The 22,861-nt window shown below is 35.5% G+C and overlaps 1 protein-coding gene across 6 annotated transcripts in view; it reads right to left on the reverse strand.

Moving 5' to 3' along the window:
• NLGN1 (neuroligin 1) overlaps positions 1–22,861 on the reverse strand; it is an 835,757-nt gene that overhangs the window by 640,245 nt on the left and 172,651 nt on the right. For 4 of the 6 annotated variants that reach the window (XM_073897115.1, XM_073897110.1, XM_073897121.1 and 1 more), the window contains 2 exons: positions 6,476–7,294; positions 5,972–6,031 (listed from right to left, as the gene is read on the reverse strand). In XM_073897115.1, coding sequence (XP_073753216.1) covers positions 5,972–6,031; positions 6,476–6,968 — 553 coding nt within the window. In that variant the 5' untranslated portion in view covers positions 6,969–7,294. The remainder of the gene's footprint in view (positions 1–5,971; positions 6,032–6,475; positions 7,295–22,861) is intronic. The other 2 variants (XM_073897128.1, XM_025878663.2) reach the window with 1 other exon arrangement.

The following is a 22,861-nucleotide window of genomic DNA, read 5'->3' on the forward strand; positions in this document are numbered from 1 at the left end:
TCTTCCTATAACTCTCTCCTGAACTTCAAACTAGTTACCTGATGTCTGCACTTGAATGTCTATTAAGTTACCTCAAATTTAACATGTCCAAAAGTATGCATCATCTTTCCACTGTGCCTCCCCCAAACCAATCTACATTCCTTCTTTTTCATCTTAATGGATGGCAAATCTATTAATGTAAGTACTAAAGATCAAAAATCTAGGAATATTCTCTGACTCATTTTCTTTCACAGCCCATAACAATTTAATGAAAAAATGTGACCTTCAAATTACATTGAGACTCTACCACTCCCATTGCTATTACCCTGGACGGAGGCTGGACCAGGCTGATGTGTTGTCTGGACTAAAATAGCCTCATACCTTCTCTCCTGGTTTCCCCATACTCTTCTGCAATCGACTCTCAATACCTGAGCCAGAATGACTTTTTCCCCCCTTTGCTGAACTTTTCATCCCAATGACTTATCCATTCTATAACTGGAAGCCTGTACTTCCCATTCCCCTTCACTCATTTTTGCCCATACCCCCACCCCTCTCCCTGCTGGAAACCATCAGTTTGTCGTCTGTATTTATGGGTCTGTTTCTGCTTTGTTTGTTTGTTTCTTTATTGTTTAGATTCCATACATAAATAAAATCATATAGTACGTGTTTTTCTCTATTTGACTTATTTTACTAATACCCTCTAGATCCATTCATGTTGCCCTAGATGGCAAGATCTCATTATTTCTTATGGATGAGTAATATTCCATTTTTCATATATATATATATATATATACCTTCTTTATCCATCTTCTTTATCCATTCATCTATCTATGGACACAGGTTGCTTCCATATCTTAGCTATTGTAAATAATGCTACAATAAACATAGGGGTTATATATCTTTTTGAATTAGTGTTTTTGTTTTCTTTGGGTAAACACCCAGTAGTAGAATTACTGGATTGTATAGCAGTTTTGTTTTAAATTTCTTTTGAGGAACCTCCATATTGTTTTCCACATTGTCTGTGCCAATTTGTATCACCACCAACAGTTCACAAGATTCCCTTTTCTCTACATCCTTGCCAATACTTGTCTTTTCTTGTCTTTTTTATATTAGCCACTCTGACAGGTATAAGGTGATACCCCATTGTGGTTTTGATTTGCATTTCCCTGATGATCAGTGATGTTGAGCATTCTTCCACATGCACATGTCTGTTGGCCATCTCTATCTCTTCTTTGGAAAAATGTCTACTCAGGTCCTCTGCCATTTTTAAATTGTATTATTTGTGTGTGTGTGTGTGTGTGTGTGTGTGTGTGTGTGTGTTGAGTTGCATAAGTTCTTTATGTATTTTGAATATTAACCCCTATCAGCTATATCATTTGCAAATATCTTTTCCCATTCAGTAGGTTACCCTTTCATTTTGTTCATGGTTGCCTTTGCTGTGCTGACATGACCTCTTAATAAAAAGTCAGATCATTCTGAATCTCATTACCTCTCTCCCTTTACCCTTTCCAGCTATACTATAATGCTAATAGTTCCTTAACTACACAACACAGACTCTCACCTTAATGCCTTTTTACTAGCTCTTTACTCTGCTCTTTCCCCAGATATCCACTTCATCTCCTTCAGGTCTGTGTTGGAATGAGGACTATGCTAAATATCTTATTTAAAATTACCTTCATCCTCACACCAGCACTCTTGATTCGCCATACTCTGTTGATTTCTCATCTTCTTACATCTTTTAACTTTAGCTGTTGGTTGTGTTTATTGTCTACAATTTGTCTCCACATACTAGATGTAAGCTCCAGGATGTCAAGGACTTTTTTTTTTTCCACTGCTGTATCTCTGGGTCCTAGAGCAGTAATCTCATCGGCAAAGAGTAAAGACTCAGTAAATATTTGTTAGATGAATAAATTAGTTAAAAATATGTAAGTGAGAAGGACAAGCATTCTGGAATATAATCTCCTTTTAAACACATTAACAGTGAAAAGAGTATTGTTATACATAATTAATTAAGGAAAAATCAGTATTTACGTTCAACAAACAACCAAATAGAACCTAAATTTGTGGAAAAGGCTTTTGAATGAATTCTATATCATCTCAGATAATGACTACCAAACAGAGAATATAAAAGTAAAATACTTATGAAAATCAGGGAATAAAATACTGAAGGAGTAAAAAATTATGCAAGAGTCATCTATTAAGATTCCAATTTCCTGTACATTAAAAATTGGGTAAATGAGAAAAGTAGGTTAACAATTTCTCACCACTGAAGAAATGAAAATCGATTCTGTATTCCTCTCAGAAGAGCTATGCAAATAATAGTCAAAGTGCTGGAGAAATACAAAGCTACACAACTCTAGGGTATCCATGAGCCAATCAATTTGTTTGTGGATTCTCTGGGTCCCTTGTTCCTCCTTCTCATGTTTACTGCCTAATATTTGACCACTCTTCTGTTTGTTGGCAACTCTCACAAGACAGCAAACTAGAGAAACAAAATGAAACATAAGCAAATTAAAGCTATTCCTGATAGTAGCCAAGAGAAATATGTTGGGATCTTGGTCTAGACAATAAGAAAATTATGCGTAGGATTTAAGAATATTCATTAAAATGGGTACTAGCATGTTTTCTGGAAATCAGTTACTATCATGGACTTGACCCAATTCAAATAAAGCGAGCATTAAATTAATCTAAAACAGAGTCAACTGGTAGAATAAAAAGAATTCATAATATATTTGAAAGGAAAAAAAAAGAAAGGGAGATCAAGAAGGTAGAGAGATATGAGCCTCTGCTATAGAAATCTCCAGAAGAGGTAATTTAACATAATGGAAATGCATCTAATATTAGCAAGAACTAGGGCCAAACCTAACCACCACTTACTAGCAATAGAAATTGGGTCAGAACACTTAACCTCAGAACCTACTTCCTTATTTATAAAATAGAGATAGTAATATCTTTTCTACATCCATATTCCAGTTTCTGTCACATGTTATCTGCCTATTTGGCCCAGTGTTGACAGTCACCCTATTTTAAGCACTCATCTTTCAATTTTGCAAGAATAAAACCCTGAAGAAATATCTAGAGAGTAATTAACATATGGCTAAAACTATCTTGGGAAATATAAAAAGATAGATTGAAAAGTGCAACTGAGACCTGAGACCTGTTTTAAATGAGAGGAAGCCTATTGATAAAAGTGTTTTTTTTTTCTTCAACTGCACAGGAAAATATTATAAAAGCTCTATTTAAAAACTATAGCCTGGGTGGTGCAGTCAGTTAAGCGTCAGACTCTTGGTTTAGGCTCAGGTTGTGATCTGAGGGTCGTGATCTCAGGGTCACGAGATAGAGCTCCACTTAGGGCTCCATTTTGGGCTCCCTGACAGGCTCCGCACTGGGCGTGGAGTATGTTTGAGATTCTCTCTCTCCCTCTCCCTCTGCTCCTCCCACTCATGTTCTCTCTCTCTCTCTCAAGTAAATAAATAAATATTTAAGAAAAAACTATAGCAAGGCATCTTTTGAGGAAGTAAAAGATTTTCTTCCTGTTATATAAAGTGGAGAAAATACTTTATTTTTTGTAAACTTACTTAAATGCAGTAAGTTCTATGGGAAGAAGGATCTTTGTTTCATTCATTACTAACTCCCTTGAAGAGTACATGATTAAGGCAATTAAGAAATAGTTTTGGATTAATACAGTATGCACAGACTATAGTGTACTTGGCACAGGGGTGGGGGTCCATCTGCCTTAGAAGGTGACCTTACACAGTTAAAAAAAAACAGATAAATAATAACAAATGAAAATATCTTTAACACCTATAAAATGCAACACACCTAATCCTATAGTTCCTGAACCATCATTTATAAATTTCTAGAATTCTGTTGGAGAATTTATAATCCATATGCAATATATATTGGTATATGTGTAGATATGAAGTGACTAATATTTTCTTGAACCAGAATAATATGATTTCTTGAAATGACCAAAAGAGACTCTCCGTGATAAAGAAGGAAAAAAAGTTAAGTTTGGGGGAAAAAAATTCTACTCCTCTGCTTAAAGTCAAGCTCTAAACTTTAGGTTTGTTTAGTTTAAAAAAGGTTATTATATAGAAAACTACATTTAAAATCTTTGTTATTTAGACTTTGGGGTAATATACAAACAGCTAATAATTGAACAAAACTTATTTAATAATGATAAGATCTATTAAATACCAACACAAAATAATTTTTTAAACTTAACGTAAAAACAAAAGCTTAACATAAAAACAATAAATTTGGACTCTAAACCACATAGACTGAAGTAAGTAACTATAGATTTTATCCTCAGGCTAATGAGAAATTAGTTCAAAGTTTGCCAAAGTAAATTGCACAGCCTTACACACCTCTTTGCCAACTCTCTCATACAGCCAAAGGAACCAACAATCCAAAGAACAAAAATAATAATTTTCTAATGAATCTATTCCCCCCTGAAGTTGTATGAGAGGAAAGGTCACTTTCTCACTTACTAGCTTACCTTTTCAGTATCCTTATCATTTTCTTGATTGTACATATTTTCATGTATTATGCTCTATTTATACATTCTTCAATAGCATCTTTATTTATGACTTTGTGAATCAACATCTTTGTGATAGGAGGTAAAAGTCACTTAGCTAATTACACATGCTTGATAAGCTGCATAATAATAACCACTGCAGTATTGTACATTAGTTGAAGGCATGTAAATTACTGCAGTCATTCTCATTTGGGGAAAAACAAGAGACTTTATTTTAGTTGTTTAAAACACTTTGTGCTCTCTCTATCCACCTTCTCAAGTATACTGTGCTTTTAACCCAAATCGTGGCATCAATAATACAATAAAGGTCAAATCCCATTCTACTAGTATGACCAAAGAAATAAAAACAAAAACAAAACAAAACAAAACTCAATTTAATGCAAATACTCTGATCGGCAGTTGAGAATTTTATTATATGAAGCTCTTCCATATAATGCAATCCTTGTAAAACAGAACAGTTTAGACACTCCTGCCCCACAAGGATGTTGTAATGAAATCTAACTTGGTCCAGCCAGCTTAGAAGTGTATAGAGAGATAGAATGTATAGCACTAGAATATTAATATGACTTCTGTATGAAGATTGGAAATTCTACAAACTTATGAGTAAGGTCAAAAGAACACTTAGATGATTTACTGCCCTAGAAAATCACACTCAACTATGAGTGATTTATTGGATGTTATATAAAAATGGAGTGTGGACAAGCTACATTCAGATGCAAGCTTGCAGCTGTCAGTGTCTACATTTACTCAATCTGGCTAGAGGATGATTTGAAGGTTGATTTAATTGTAGCTTCTGAATCATGTTCTTCCCTATGTTTTAAATTGTTTAACATAAATACAAAAATGTTAAAGTAATTTTAAGACTGTAAATATTTAGTATAAAAATCTGCAAAATCTCATTCTTTTCTGGAAGAGTAACTGAAAATATAGACTATCTTGGGGAAAAAATACCATTACTTAATAATGGTAATTGCCCAACAGTTATGGCAATTTTACCCTGATATGAGAAAGTTCATAGGCGTTCAGAAGTAGCTAAGAATAAATAAGCAAAAAACTAGGTTTGTGACTGAACTGATCACTTTTAAGAAGAACAGAAATCTGTATCTGGAGGACAGGGTTCGGAGAAAAAGTCAACCAGCTGGCAAGGCATCACTTGGGTTCCTTGAAGGCAATGTCATAACCTAAGTATCTTTTCCACTAAACACAAACTCAGAGCAGATTCAATTCCTATCGATGCTACCAGCACCAGAACACAAGGCACCACCAATGAGCTTTGTCAATATTACCTACTCAGCTCTCCTTGATCATCTTTCTATTCCTTGACACACTTCATTAAATTCCAGATATCACCTAACCATTTACTTCCCAGCACCAGCAAATCATCCTTAGGGAGAATATCTTCTTCCTCTGCAAGCTCTTTCCCCCATTTTTTATTTCCACTTTTATACATACCTCCTTTTCTACATATTTTCTTGCCGGGTTTTCTGGCACATTCCTTGGATATTCTTTTTACTGAAAAATGAATAGAAGACTAGAAAATAACATGGCGCTCCATCACAGACCGCCGGAACATGCAACACCACTATCTAACTTAATATGCTCCTGCATTTACTGAGTGCGAAAGATCCCCAATTCGTTGAGCCTGCACATGCAATGGAGACATGTTGATGCATCTTCTCAGAAGTCATTCGGTAGGAAATGGAAATTAGGAACCCATTTCTACCTAAATATACGTGCTGTGGAGGAAAGAAAATGAGTAGGCACAGGAAAAAAAATAAGAACAGATACACTAACACACATAAACAAAAAGAGCGGCATGCAAGCATGTAAAATATGTCTACATGCCAACAGGAAAAGCCATGCATGCTACCAGTACACATGAATTAATATTGTTAGAACTTAGAATAGAAAAGAAAATATAAATTTATCTCCCTGCTTTTCCTGCAGTGAACTCACCATCCTCAGTTGGAACATATATGTTTAAATATAGGCAATCTTCACTCTGGTCTTGTACGTATGATGAAACCACATCCAAGTTATTAGTAAACCATACAGGAAGCATGACTTCCGGCAATCTGCCATCAATGATATTCTGGGGACACACAGGAGCAAACTGAGTCGCATTCCTGATATCTGACCAGGGAGATGGTGGTTCTGGAGGCTGAAAACGATGTTCCCCTGTGGGTGGGGCTGCATACGGAACGCCAAGAAATTGAATAACAGGCCCCAAAATTTCATTATTGAGTTCTTTCTTAATCCCCCTTATCTTGCCGAAGTTGGTAGTCACCAGTGGGTCTGCATCATCCAATTTTTGTGAAAGCACATGGGCAGCCTGAAGTAAACATCCCAACACGCAGAGAGTCAATGAGGCACCCAATCCCCTGTGTACCAAGCATGCCATTATTGCTCTCCAAACATAATTTGGCCACATGCATCTGGGCAGTGCCATGGTCCCACATTAGTTGTGTAGTTGTCTGGTTACAGTGAAGCAAAGGTATTTGTATCCACTTGAGAAAGACCATATAATGGTAGAATACACCTCCACCTCCAACTTCTTCAAGGCGAGCTTGTCAAGAAAAGCTCAGAAAGCTCTTTATGCAGCCAGTATCTCCCAACGATTTCACATGGATTGAAGTAGCATCTTCAATCATCACTATTTATCAAACCATATCCTATTGACCATTCTGTTTTCCATAGTAGCAACATGACAAGAGTGGCCATTGACTGTAGATTTCTCTCTTATAAATCAAATCCAGTTAGCAGCAGTTCTGCATCCTAAAGAAAATGAAAATAAATCATTAGAACGAAGAAGCTAAAGTAGACAGAGCAATAACTAGATGTTTTACAAGCTACAGAAATACATAAACAGTAGCTAGAGTCAGGTAAGTTAAATACTACCATAGGAAAATTATGGCTTGATATGAGATGACAGGTAAAATAACTGATTATTAGATTATTGAGAAACTTGCCTGCTGACTTTATACATGTTTAAGTGGGAGCAGGCCTTGTCAAAATACACGGTTTCAGGAGCATTTCACAGTATATCATTTTTTAAAATACTGAAGTATATACGTGAAATTGCCCCTTTATTGATAGTCTTCAATCACATCAAGGAACCAGAGAATTAATCAGCACACATAATAAAAATTAGAATTACATAGCAGAAAACCTTTTGAAAATCATTGGTAGGGAATTAGTGGAATATAAACAGTCAGAGTGGAAATATATATATATATGTATAAATATATATATACACATATATATTTATATTTTTAAAAAACAAACCAACAAAAAGGTAGTCCCCAATCCTATGCTATATAGAAGAAAAAAAGCTAATGGTAGAACAAGAAAACTAATTCTTATTCAACTGTGATCATTTAAGTGCAACTGCCTTATAAGTTCAAACTTCTTGCTGTTTCTCAAAAGTTTGTATCAAGTCATTGGGTATAGGTCCCTCACCTTCAATTAAGATTCAAGACTTTAAAAGATAAAATGGCTTTAGACAAAATTTGAAAAAGAAACAGAAAGTGGCATCATATTTTGCAGACTAAAGGTTTTTTTTTTCACCATCCAGCTACAACATTTTAGAAATCAGTAAATTTGCAACATGAAAATTAATTTCTGCATCAAAGACAACATATTTTAAGTTACAAATTTCGTTTTCACTACCTGCTAGAGATCAAAGGAACGATAAAAAATAGAGTTCAGTAGTTTTACAAAATAATTATACCTAATCACAGCATCTTGCATATTAACACTACTAGAACATCTAACACTGTTTATCCAGTTCAACTTAAAACACATCAGGATAAAATGTAACACTCAGTGCAATGCAATTCACGGTGTAATCTTACTTGAATTCCAAGATAGTGTACAACGCGGCAAATTCATCTTTTCTTGCTCAAGCAACCTTTCAAAGTGCTTACTTTGAAAATAATAGTGTTGATTTGTATTACAGGTGGTTCTATCCTGTCATAGTAGGAGAAGATTCCTGAAGAAGTGCTGGTCTGGCAGTGGGACTGCCCTGGCTTTGTGTTATTGAAAAGGAGATTGTACAAACTACATAGGGCAGCTGGAGATTTGGTTCAGGCCTGGTGTTCCCTTAGCTATGAACAATCCATCACAGGAGGCAATAAGGAGATAAATGTCTTTCTTCAAGAATACTTCCCTCTGGGTTAATTCATAAACCTTTGCTGTGAAAGCTCATTAACATACAAAAGACAGGCTTAGACCCATCCCATTCCTGTCTTGGAACTCCAGCAAGTATTGAATATTCAGCTACACAAACCCATTTCTGTTAAGAGTAGACTACGCTTATTCTTAGGCAGAATCGCGGTTGGCCACAGCATGACTGAGTCTTTTCCAGTCGCATTTTGGAGTTAAAAAGCACCATGTTGACACCCCAAATAGAGCACCTGTGTTGGCACTTTAAAAGTCTGCATCACCATTTTTCATTCAACCCAATTTCCATATACAGTGATTTCCAAAGTTTCCCTCTTTATACACTTTGTATCTTATTAATAATAAAAAATACTTGTTTCATTATTAACAAAATAATACTCATTTTTGTACTCACAAATCCTTAATCATGTTAAGAGAAAGGGACTCCTGTTTCCCACCGATGTGATACTTTGAAACAAGTTGTGAAGGATTAGAATTCTGCATGCCAGGGTGAATTTTCAAATTCTAATAACATCTCACTTCTGAGCTTATGAAAACATCCCAGTTTACATGGGCTTACCTGTATGGAGAATTATAGTATTGACCTCAAAGATTTCTCAGAAGTTTTTGTTATAAAAATAACAATTGTCCACGTCTAATGTAAAAATATGGCTTGCTTAAATTAATGAAATTTTAAATATATATGTAAATAAGTCTTCATATATATATAAGTCTATATATAAGTCTTCATATATATATATATGTCTAACTATAAAGTCTCTCAAATTTGTTGGCAGGCTTTTTTTTTTCCTATTTATTGGTGCTTTCTTGCTGTATGCCAACCCTTAGCTTTTATGCATTTACATCTCATTTACAATAACCCTATAACTGGGTTCAACAGTTATCCCCTTTTTTACTCAGAGGAACTGAGACTTAAAGAGGTTAAGCACCCTGCCCAAGGTCTCTCAGCCAATCGATAGCAGATCCAGGATCCCACTGGCATCTGATTTAAAAGCTGTCCTCTTGATCACTGCACCTGATAACAGTCTCTCACTTCACAATTAAAACTTTTTAAAAAATTGAACCTAGTGTACTTAAAATTGAATTGTAAAAGTGTTTTATGTTTCTTCAGAAGGATAGAGTCTAAGTAAATACTCTGACAATGGCATAGAAACAGAAATTTAAATGGATTACCCTGTTTTTACTGGAAGTTTAGATTTTATTTTGTTACTTTTTTTTACTTTACATTTTGACCTTTTTATTTTACATCAAATACAGTGATTGGTTGTCCATATGTGTTTACACAAGATTATACTAAAATAATAATGGATAACAAAAAATTCCAACTTCATAATAGCCTAAATGTCCATTAATAGATATTGATAAATGAATTATGATATATTCACAAATTAGAATTCTATACATCAGTGGAAATAAAGGACCCAGACCTAAATATGTCAACTTAGATAAATCTCAAAAGTTTTTTTTTTCCACAATAGCCAAACTGTGGAAAATCTCAAAAGTTTTAAACAAAGCAAGTTGCAGATCAGAGACAGTAAGATGTTATTTAGATAAAGCATAAAATAAACAAAATGAAGCTATATATTATTCACAGATCTCATAAATATGAGTAACAGAATATTTTTCATCCCTGGGTAAGAAGGACAGTGTATGAAATTACTCTAGCAGTTAATTAGTTAATGTTATTAATTAATTAATTGGTAGTTAATTGGCACTAAGATTGATAACCTGTGGTGAGGTCTTAAAAGACCACAATTAATTAACTACAGCAAGTTTTATAAATCTAAGATTTGACAGTGTTACATCACACACACACACACACACACACACACACACACCTACAGTTTTGTTATGCAATTCTCTGTATTTTTCCATGTGTTTGAAATATTTTATAATAAATACATTAAAATAACATGATCAGAAAACCTTATTCAGCAGGTCAAACAAGTAGATGAGCCTATCAAATCATATAGGACTAGCTCCATCAAAGATTGCAGTTAGTACAGATGCTAGTTCAAAAAATTTCTCCCTTTGAGTTGAAGCATGTGTGGTCCCAGTGAGAAAAATAAAATACAAAATAAATAATATTTTAAAAGGCATATAGATAGTAGTATATTATTTCACTTGCATTAATTCATCATAATAGCTGGAACTAGTTTGTTCCTGAGTAACCCAGATCAAAGAGATGATGCTGGAGAGAGTAGAGAGAACTTTCTAGAACATTAGATAATCATAGTAGGTGGCACATTCATCCAATCTTCTAGTCACTCAGCAAACATTTATTGGGTATCTACAATATATAAGCTATTGTGCTAAATATTATGAGAGTACAATTGAGAGTTTTTGCTCCTAAGTAGTTATGATATTTTAAAGGAATAAGTCACATTAAAAAAAAAGTCTCTAATGCAGGTTGGAATGTGATATGTGTTCAAAAATACATGATGAATGGGGAGGTGGGAACTAACAAAAAGTTTCTGATTTATAATTTTACATAGTAAATTCATGTCTTTTTAAAAAATACTACCTATTTATTTTCTACCTTGCTTTGTTTTGTTTGTTTTTGTTTTATTGTTGAACCCAGCTCTCCCCCACCCACCCCCAGCCATTGAATTTCTTATTCAAGGGCAAGGATTTTGTGTTTGTTGTTTTTTAAATACTTCATACCCATCATAAAATCTATTTGACAATCCTTATATAGTGCAGGCAAACCTCAGCGGATACGGACTTATCACCAGCGTGGTGTGGAGCTTGTCCAGTGCTATACAATTGATTGTTGTTATTTACCATAGTTACGTTCTATAAAGTCACTGCAAACACCAAATTAAGGAACATGGATCCATTGCTCCTAGAGAAATAGCTATAAATTATTCACACAGTTATAAATTATAATCTCAATTACAAATTAGTTATAAATTATTCACATAGTTGTAAATTATAATCTTAAACCCTAAAAACAATTCATCCCAGTAGACTCTATTTTCTTTATTTTACAAAAGAGAAAACAAGGTTCAAAAGTATTAAGTGACTTGTCTGAGGCTACCCCACTAACAAATGCCAGAGTAGGGATTCAAAACCCCTCCAACTGGTCCAGAGCTGGAGCTTCTTGCACTACACAGCACTCCCTCTACCATTTCTGTCCTCTGTTCATCTCTATATGAGAGCTGAAACAAGGAGGCAGAATATCTCCCTGCATGGCCTCAGCTGGAAACATGCTCGTAGGGCATCCCAAAGTTTTCGTTGTTCTGCCCATATCTGTGAATGACTGCAAAAGCACTATGAGTACTGACTTTGGGGTTAAAAAAAAAAATTTTAGTGAATAGACAAATTTGTGAAAATACAGATCTAGGAATAATGAAGATTGGCAGTATTAACTAATAGTAAATAATATTTTATACCTATGGATCTATGAGTCATTTTGAGGTCAGAATATATCAGCCTGCCACCAGCACTTAGTAATAATCATTGGTTTTAAGAACTGGATTTGCTAATAATAATTTAATAATTATTGCACTTAATAATAACTGGTTTCAGTGGAGTGCAGTCTTCTCAATGGCCAAGGCCACCCATATAACTGGAATGTGCTTACAGCTCACTGTAAGAGAATCTGACCACCAGCAGATTTGGGATTCCTATACCAAGATGTTTCACATGCATACTGGAGGTGGTTCAAGACTTGGAGACAAGGAGTATCCTGTGTGACAACAAATAAGCCTGAGTCTGAGATGTCCAGACCCCATTCGATGCATACCCTTCTCCTGTTATTGCTCTCTTGTACTATTTGCTTGTAACGAAGCTGTCCAAGGAGTATAAACTATTTGAGTCCCATGAGTCCTTTCAGTAACTGACACTTAAGGTAACAAATGTGTAATTAATTCACATAGTAAGTACTTAAAAGTAGAATGAATAAACAAATGAATGCAATCGCACAAATTATTATTACACATTAAACAGGTCTACCTCTAGTTAGTAAATGAGGAAAGAGATCTGAACAAACACTGATGGTCATGGAAGAGATCCCAGGCAGAGGGCACATTCCAGAAACACGGAAAGAATATGTCGTGGATATTGTGGTGCTCAATCTCCGTGAGAACGGTTCACGTTAGCATGGCTTGTCCACACCAGTGTCCGTCCTGGCCTTCTTGCCTCAGTGCAGACCAACTCCGACGGGCCACCTTGGCCCTGAAGCTCCCAGGGAAAGGGGCAGAGGGAGGAGCTGACTGTGATTTCTCACTCCCTCCCAGGTGTTTTTCCCAGTGACGTGCCCCAAGAAACTTCCTGCAGGGAAAGGTCCATCTCAGAGTCTTTTTGTTTTTGTTTTTCCCCCCCCCGGGAAACCTGACCTACCACAGCAAGGAAAAAAGCAGCAATGTTTGAGGAGGGCATGGTTTAGTTTGGCCAGGACACAGAGTAAATGAGGTTCATCACTGAATGAGACTGGAAAAGCAGGTTACAGCCAAATCAAGCAAGCCCTTTATTACAAGGCTAAAGAGTTTGGATTTTAGTCACAGGATGATAAAATGCCATTAAATATTCCTAGCAGGGGAAGAATATGATCAAATTTATTCATAAGAAAATTAATCTGGCAGTGCTGTGGAGCAAGAATCTCCAAAGCACTGTGCTCATACCCTAGCACAAGATGACCAGATGAGAGGAAAGTAAACCATAGAACTATGTATCATAATTTTTTACATAAAGCTTAAAGAGAAAGAAATGAAGCTATGCTAATATGAATATATGGTTTAAATACCAGTGTCTCCACACAGTTGTGTGATGCATATAGCCCTTGAGATGTTCTTGGGAAGGTCTACAGCCTATAACATGGTGGGTTTGCTAGGAGAGACAATTTTGTTGTTATTGTTTCTTTCCAACATATATTGATATATAAGAGTTAACTTCACTGGTAATATCATTGGATAAGTAGATTTATACATTTTTCATCATTCTGTAATTCAAGTAACCCTCACAAAAAGGACTACTGAATTAAATTTTTCTCACAAGATAAATAGATGTTAAAGGAAATACTAGTAATACAATCATAAGAACAAGAAACAAGCAGATATGAAACTTCTCCCACTTCTAATACAAGCTCTTCAGCTACACTGCAAGACTCAAAACCATGGCTATCTAATCATATACAATAACAACAAAAATTTTCAAAACATCAAGAAACTATCATGAAATACAGAGTTATATCCATTTCATTAGCTGTGAACTGTGCTCTTAGAATCTCTACATCTTGGAATATTAATGAATGATGGAATGAAGGCATCAAGATTTAAAAGATACTAAAAATATTGATTTTATCTTTTTCATCTTTTAGTGTCTATTTTTGTGTGTGATTTGCAACCTGATGATAGAGATATTTATGTAGGAGTTGTATGTATATATTTTATATTTTTTTGGTTTGGTTATCATAAACATAGGATGGTATAATCACAAAAATGTGGGGACCACTACCTTAGTGAATTAAATGGTGAAAAAGAAACCAGAAACAATTTCGTTTTCATGTTCAGTTTAAAATATAGGTGAATACACCTGTATTTGTGAAAATGACAGCAAATTGATTGATATTATAATCACCAATTACTTGCTAAGCTCTGTCCAAACCACATGACATGTCTCATGTCATTTAGTCCTCACCACCAATTTATAAGCCATGTACTGTTATTTGAGATGAGGAAAATGACTTAGGTGGTTAGATAACTTTCTTAAGGTCAATAAGATAGGAAAAGGGAGACCCAAGAAATAAGCCTAGGACTGCCTAACTCAAAAGAACATGCCCTGAACTTTTATGATACATGACATTTTGCTTTGCTCCCCAATAAGACCAACTCAATTAAGTCATATGTTCAGTTTGAGCATTTGAGGAAAGCGAAACACACAGGACATTAATAGGAGGAAAATAAAAAAGGCTGTTGATTAGCTTGCTGGGGTTAAATAATAAGCACAATTTAGAGCATCTCCAAGCACTGTGGTGTTGAGTCTTCTTCCAGCAATGTTCCATAATATAGGCCAGAGAGTAAATGAAAAATGTTAGGACTGGGGATAAGCAATTCAAGAATGTTGTAATTTCAAGGAGTAAAGGTTATGAGAAATGGTAATTCCAGTGTTGAATAGAGAAACTGTATCGAGGTAGAAAGGTAAGCAGTACCAGAAGGGTACAAGGAGGAAAAGTAAGAAATAGTTAGAACCAAGGATTATGAAAGGTCTACTCTGAGATATGAGTATCAAAGTTCAAGACTTTGATCATGTAGAGATTCAAGGGATGCCATGGCCCATGTTATGGCCATACCACCAAGTAGCTATTGAGAACTAATGTGATGGCAAGTATATTCTGCCATGACCACCATTAATTAATAACTTGATTAATGGCTAGTTCCAATTGAGCATATTGAGCATAGACTGAGGCCAGTGAGCTAACTGCATCATCTCATTTAATTGTCTCTAAATACCATGAAGTAGAGATCTTTACTATCTCCTTGTAACAGATAATTAAATGGAAGATCAGAAACACAAAGCCACTGAAACATTTTTCAATAAAACAAGATCACAGTTTTATGAATGTAGTGAGTTCTCACAAATAGAAGGAGATAAGGCTGAAGAATTAATAGACTCTAAAGATGAACCCTGCCCCCTTCTCAATTTTTTTTTCCATAGCCTCCTTTTCAGAGAAAGGGTAGGTAGGCTTCAAAAGCTTCCCACAGTTACATCCCAATCTCCCCTTCTCTGAAGAAAATGTAAGCAGTTCTATTTGTTTTTTCTCCTTAAGCTACTTCCACTCTGAATGAACCTCTCCAATGATGTAAGAAAATAACAGCCTAGATTGTTAAGGGGAAAAGGCAAACTAAAATTTGACAGTAATAGAAGAAAAAATTTTACCAACAAAATATTTTAAAGATCAGCAAGGGAAAAAAACATGAGTATGTTGCCAAGGTTACACCCAGTAGCAGACTGTCTCGGTGAAAAAACAAGACTACTGGAAGGCAGCACACAGTACTGGGAGCAATAGTCAGTGAATTGAGCCCAACTTATTCACCAAGATCTTCCTCCCTAGGAAGTGCTCACATGGGCAGTGTTTGCCTGGAGGAACCCTAGCTAGCATCCCCCCAAAACCTGGCTTAAATATTAGTACTTCCTTCCCAGATCCTTCGAGCCACAAAAATATTCCTTTCCCTCAAAAAATGCTCCTTTCCCTCAACTCTCAAAGCACCTGTTACCTTTCTTGTAACTGAATCTGTAGTACTTTCTATCACAGTAATCTACAAACATAGCCTCCTTCTTCACTCTCTTACATTGTTTAGTGGCAGCCATTGGCGAGGTCCACATAAACAAAATAGGCATAGCGCTGATTCTCATGGAGACTAAAGTTCAATGGGGAAGACACACTTTATGTAGATCAGTCATACAGATAACTATTTAGTCATAAATGCTTTGCAAAGAAGGACAACGCAGGGTGCTCTGAGGGAAGATTTTTTTAAAGATTTATTCATTTATTTGAGAGAAAGAGAGAGAGTGTGTGGAGGAAGGGCAGAGGGAGAGGGAAAGGAAGAGAAACCCAAGCGGACTCTCTGCTGAGCATAGAGCCAGACACAGGGCTCGATCCCATGACCCTGAGATCGTGACCCAGGCCAAAACCAAGAGTCAAACGCTTAACTGAACCACCTAGGCACCCCTCTGAGGGGAGATTTAATGAGTCTGGACTAGGGTGGATGAACTTCCTGAGAAAGAGATCTGTAAACTGGGTTCTGAAGGATGAGTAGGAGTTAGCAGGTGAAGACCAGGGGACAAACAGAAAGGCAAGAGAAAGCCCAAAGGCTGTGAAGCCTGGGGTTTTTCAAGAACAAAGAGATAATACTTTGAGAGCAAGGTAGAGCATCAGGCTGGAGAGGGGCTGGAAGTTCAAGAATTTCTAGGCCATTTTAGGAATGAAAGATCTTATCCCAAGTATGGTGAGAAGAATTATAATCACAATAATGACATAATTAGGTTGGCCTTAGTCTTCGAGAATAACCCTTTCATGTATTATATTATTTTCATCAATTAACCCTACCCTCAGATTTTATCCATCTGTGATGTCTGATCCCTGTGAAGGTATTACCTTAATTAGAGTTACAGCAAGAGAGGGTAAGACCGAGAAGGGGTAGGAACAAATTAGAGTACAAAAAATTCCTCATCATGCAAGGGTGTGCATGGATGGCCATACAGACTGGTAGCTAATTCCACTGCTGTTTGGCAAAAAAAAAAAAAAAAAAAAAAAGGGATTCTGAGATGCCATAGCTCTTCTGACAACACAAAGAAAAAGAGATCAAAGTGATAGCATTTCCTCTGCGTTCACATCTGAATATTCCTGCTATGGCTATCATTACAACTAATGGCTAAGTATTGTATTGGAGAGTTTCTTGTTTTGTTTTGGGGGGTGGCTGAAACAAACCATCTAACATTTAACTATATAAAATAAGTTTTACTTTCTGTTTACTCTGAATTTACTCTCAAAATCTCCAGATATTAATTGTTAAATCTAAAATCTAACTTAATAGTCTTGACTTCCAAACGAATAAGAATGTGAAGGGGGTGAGAGCGACAGGAATTCCTAAGTTCATAAGACAGATGTTAAAAAAAAGAAAAAGCACGGGCAATGGTTTTAATGTATATGTAAAATACTGCAGGGCATATTTTCAAAACCAATTGGCGACCCTGTGATCCCCCAGAAGAAAATGAATAATCACTCAAGAGCTCAAGAGAGACAGCAAGGTAGGGCTGATTACTTCCCTTGATATTAAATTGATGCTTTTGTCTGAAAGGGGCCACTCTTGGGTCACAAGTCATTGCTTCCAGAAGCAACTTAATTATGGCTGCCACTATCTTTACAGAGAAGATAGAACAACCTAAGAGCAGTGCTACAATCTTAATTCACTATTTTTTTTTAAAGATTTTATTTATTTATTTGAGAGAGAGAGAGAATGAGAGACAGAGAGCACGAGAGGGAGGAGGGTCAGAGGGAGAAGCAGACTCCCTGCCGAGCAGGGAGCCCGATGCGGGACTCGATCCCGGGACTCCAGGATCATGACCTGAGCTGAAGGCAGTCGCTCAACCAACTGAGCCACCCAGGCGCCCTTAATTCACTATTTAAACTTATTTTTGTTTCTAGTGAGTTGCTGTGCCTGGGAAGAGTGGAGAATTGCCATTCCTGGTGCCCTGCTTAATTAAAGTCCTCTTTAAAAAATCCCTTGTTGCCAGAGAATACTACAACTTTGGCAGAGGCAGCACTAAGTTTCTCAGCATGGCCTTGTGCCAAGGTGTGTCAATCTTGACCCCTTGGAGGATGATTAGCAGAGAGGGGGTAGCTAAACCTTTGTGCCCATTGAATCCCAGCCTTCTGCTGGAATTGGCAAACACTATAGTGACTATTGTTTAAGGAGTAACTGTCTACTAGGAACTGGACTAAGACCACCAACTCCTTTCACATAAGGCACCAAACAATGATAATGGCTGCCTGTCACTCCTGACCTGGCTTAGAGCTCAACCAGTACCCCAGAGGGAAAAGAATATTACATTTGCGATATTCTTCAGACATCCACATCTTTTATTTTTCCTTCACATTACACTTCTGTTAATATTAATAATAACAAAATTCAAAACAATGTTCTAATTATGGGCCATTTGTATAACAGAATATAAATGAATATTCACAAGAATTTAACATACACATGGAACATAAGTTGCTAAATGAGCTCACCATTTAAATAAAATTGAATAAGGAGCTCAGAATTATAAAGCGTTAAAAAATGAAAAAAGTGTTCCAATAATCACCAAAACACCAAACTTCATTGTAGTTTAGATCTTACTGTCTATCTTCTAAGTGTCTGTAAATGTTTGACTAATTTTACTCCTTCTAAAGTTCCTTGAGCTATCACATTTTCTTCATGGCAGAAAATAACTCTAATGAACATTTTGATAAATTAAAATAAGAAATAATCCTATTACACTTGTAAGTCTTAATAAAATAACTTATCAAAATTTAAAAAAATGTATAAAAATCACTACAAAGTTTCAATTATTATTTGTCTTTGATTAAAATTTAATCTTTTAAATATATCCCTTTCTACCTTTGGAATTTTGCATATAACTTCAAAATATCTGTCAGTTCAAATAACAACTGATTGATGTTAAGAAAAAAAGGCAAAAATGAAGAGACCAAGTATTAAGCAAGAGGTTACGTATTTAGTTGTTAATGTCCAAGGCTAGAACCCATCTCTTTACTCACTTAACAAATATTTATTGGTCACCAGTACTGTGCCAGGTACACCTCTGAAACACAAGACAAAAACCCTTGCCATCATGGAAGTTATATAGACTACTACTACTGTGTTGTTCCACTGGGCAACACAGTTTACCTTTGTATATTCAACAACCTCTCAGAAGTTATTACTGAAGACCACAGGTCTGAATAATGGGAGCTTTTGGTATCGATACTTATAATAACATACACATTAGAATACTTGGCATAAAGAGGTAATGAAACTCGTGACTGTTTCTTACCCATAAGAAAAAGGATAACACTGTCACTTGTGTGTAAAGTTTTGGACAGCTAAGTAATATAGATTTAAATTAAAAATGACAGACGCACTGCCTTGAAACATAATGCTTACTGAAGTGAACCTTTATTCCTTATAGTGCTATGGTTAATATTAAATGGCTCAAGTATTATTTTTAGGTGTGAATGTTGTGAGCAACTGTTGGTCAATGTCCTATGCCATAATCACTATTTTCTTGGTGAAATCTAGCATAAGAGGAACGGTTATCTTATGGAAAAAACTTATACTAGTGACAATCCCAAGTTAGTTTTTATCGAATCAACATTCACTGATTTCATAAGTGACCTTGCTGATTTTCCAAGCACAGTGAGTATTCCATATGACAGTATGAAAGTATCCACCATAACTATTTTTTCAAAAGACAACAAGTATTTTCAATTTACTGTGAAATGTTACAATTAACCTCTTTTTTTCTAAGACTCAACATTCACTGGGTGTGTCAAGGAAGAAAAAAGTACTGTAATGTTTAAGTGATGCCAAACATCTGGATAAAATCATAAAAAACATCAACTGGATATTTGTTTGAAAAATGGAAGTTGTTGAGGAACATATATAAAACCTTCATATCATTGCCTGACATCTTTGCTCTTTTCAGAATATGTTATTTAGATACAGACAAACTGTAAGAAAACCACACTCTAAGAAGATATTTGCCCAATATTCTATCTGCTTCCCAACTTCTGCCCTTTTCTCCCCACTGGCACTACCAAGTTAGCAAATAAGTAAGCAAACAAATAAATACATCTACTAATTTTCTAAATTATGTCAAAAATTAAACAGAATTACAGGTGCAGTTAAATTGATAAGGAAGCAGATCTCTTACTGAAGCACCACTTACAGCACACCCAAAGGGATGGCCTGGGCTTCGGCAGGTAGTTCTAATTGCAGGCAGATGTGCTGTTAGAGAAGAAAACTACAGAAAAAGAAAAGGTTACTATGTGGCCTGTCTCAAGGGAACTAGTATTATGTAAGAAAAGTGTGACTGGATACATAGTTAAAATACTAAAGTAAAATGCTACGGAAACTAGAGAAAAGTGAAAAAGTATATATCCTTCAATTTCATGAGTCAAACCCAAGCTTAACAACTTAAAGGCAGGTCCTAAGATGTCAACTGCATTAAGTAGGTCTAGTCTCAGGCGGAAACTTTATTTCCTGTGATGTATCACTGTGCGTTTTGATTTTACATTTGTAGCAGTAACTTAACTTGCTTTTGTTCCAAAATGAATTTCATGCTCAACTTGTTTTTCTTAATTAAACTTTCTTTAGCAGTCCCTAATATGGGTATTATTAAAACTCATTAGTCCCATTCACGCTTGCCTATCATTTTTTGGCTACACATTCATATATTGAAGTGTTCTGTTGCTATATATAAGAAGAAAATTAAATAATAAATATGGAGACTTGAACGTTTTATGAGTGTCAGGATGAGAGACTGCCTGCAAGGCCCATAAGGTTTCACACAAAAGAGGCATTACTGCTAAAGCTAACACGCTGACACATCTCTGATCTATAAAGTCTGCAGTAATGGCAGCACTAAAGTGTTTTGCCATTGACTAGAATTTCTCTTACATGCAACGGAAATAGGCACAGAAGAGATTATATTGACTGTTATAAAACGAACTCATATAAAATCCCCCAAAAGTTTAATGTCTAATAATTTCAAGTGCCTGAAGTGATTTACTAGTTTTCTCTGACTTCAGTTAAGTTTAGAGTTGATCATCTTTCTCTCTCACACAGGTTTACTACCAAATAGGTTGGTTTGTTTTTTGGGGTGGGAGGCGGAATTTTAAAGGCAAAAATAACTCATATCCTTTTATAGCAACATAGTAATATTCGACATCATTTATGTGACTCCATTAATAACAAAGCCAAAATAATCAAATATGTTACTGTTAAGGAATCACTCTTCTTAGAAACAGTTGAGAATGTTGCTATTCCACGAGATTAACAGGTGAGCTACCTCAAAATACTTTAAATTATCTTTTAAAAGCTATTAAAAAGGACACTCTAGATCCATCATGAATGTTCACTACTTTATTTTTTTTTAAATTTTCTGGGCTTTGCAAATTTGAGATATTAAAAAATTGAAATTTTACATTAACTGAAACTTTTGTTTTGTTTTTATTTATCTCAAGAGAGCATAAGAGATGGAAAATTTGCATTTTTGGATACCATGTGTTAAATTGAAATATCACTTAAAACTATTGTCCTTTTCATTTTACTTTCAATTAAGAGTGTGTAGCAATTTTCTTTTCAAAAAAATCGATTAATATAGAATAGCATGTAACTATATTTAATCATCTCAAAATCATAGAAGGAAACTGTAGGAAATAACAATTCCTATTGAATGGTAGGTTAGTTAGAACACATGGAAGGCTTTTGAGAGACCGGTAGAGCTGTCAAACGAAGCTCCAATGAATGCAACATCAGTTTTTTCATAGTCACAAGCTTTGGGGAATCCACCGCTATTTCTCGTCACATACGTCAGGAACTGTACTTGCAATTTTCTGGGGGTCAATGAGGGCTTCCATCCCTTCATCCCAAACTACCACATTTTGTGTTATTCTTAATCAAAACTGGAAGAGCTGATCAAGACCACCATATTCTTTTAAAAATCACAACCAAAAATACATGTTTGGATAAGGTAGAGCAAAATGTCATTAATTTTCTAAGTGAACTCTTGGGTTTTTCAGTTCTTAAAGTGATCTACTCTATTAGTAGAGAGCATTTCTATTACTGGGTAACTTGCTCTTATTTATTGGCTACAGTTTTAAAAAAAATTTGTGGTGTGTCATTTTACTCTTATTTCCATCATTATTGACCTTCCAAAGTGGATCTACTACCTACAAAGTTACCAAAGTTCTGTGCAGGAACTGCTTATAGAAGCCAAGGAGTAAGCCAAAGTTTCCACTTTTTCTTTTCCACTGATGAAAGAGAATAAAACGAAGGAGTAGAAAGTATTGATGATTCCTAACAGAGAAAAATATTGTTCAGCCATGACAAAGGCACTTGAAGCTGAGTCTTCTGCTTTGGCACTATATGGCAAATGCCATGATCACCAGTTCAATGGTTGTGAAATATACAGATTAACTTTTAAAATAACCTTCTTCCTCATGTTTCATATTCTCCATCTACTTATAGCAACGTTTTATTCTCTACTAGCCCAGAAAGAAAAATTCCAGCTCACCTCCCATTCACCTTTATTAATTATTTACTATCATCATTTAATGTGTTATTTACTAGCTGACTTCTTTTTTATTAATTTAAACTTTGAAAAAAAGATGTCCACTATTGTTGGACTGTGCAGCTAAGATCAGTGGCTAGAATGTACCAATACACAGAACATCCATTCTTCTAGCTCACCCTGCACATGAACCACGTGACTTAGAGCTGTGTAAAAGAAAGGCAAATCTAGCCTCTCAGATATCTCCTTAAAGCTAACAGTTGGGCTTATAAAAATTATTTTTTGTTATTTTTGTCACCTTTAGACAAGCTTACACAAAACCTGCAGAAATAGGAAATATTTAACTTCTCCACCATAGAATCCTTGGGAGACAAAGTTTTC

The sequence above is a fragment of the Callorhinus ursinus genome, unplaced genomic scaffold (genome assembly GCF_003265705.2).
Source record: "Callorhinus ursinus isolate GAN/ISIS: 27379988/994484 unplaced genomic scaffold, GSC_fseal_2.0 scaffold1, whole genome shotgun sequence".
In the NCBI taxonomy this organism is placed as follows: Eukaryota; Metazoa; Chordata; class Mammalia; order Carnivora; family Otariidae; genus Callorhinus; species Callorhinus ursinus.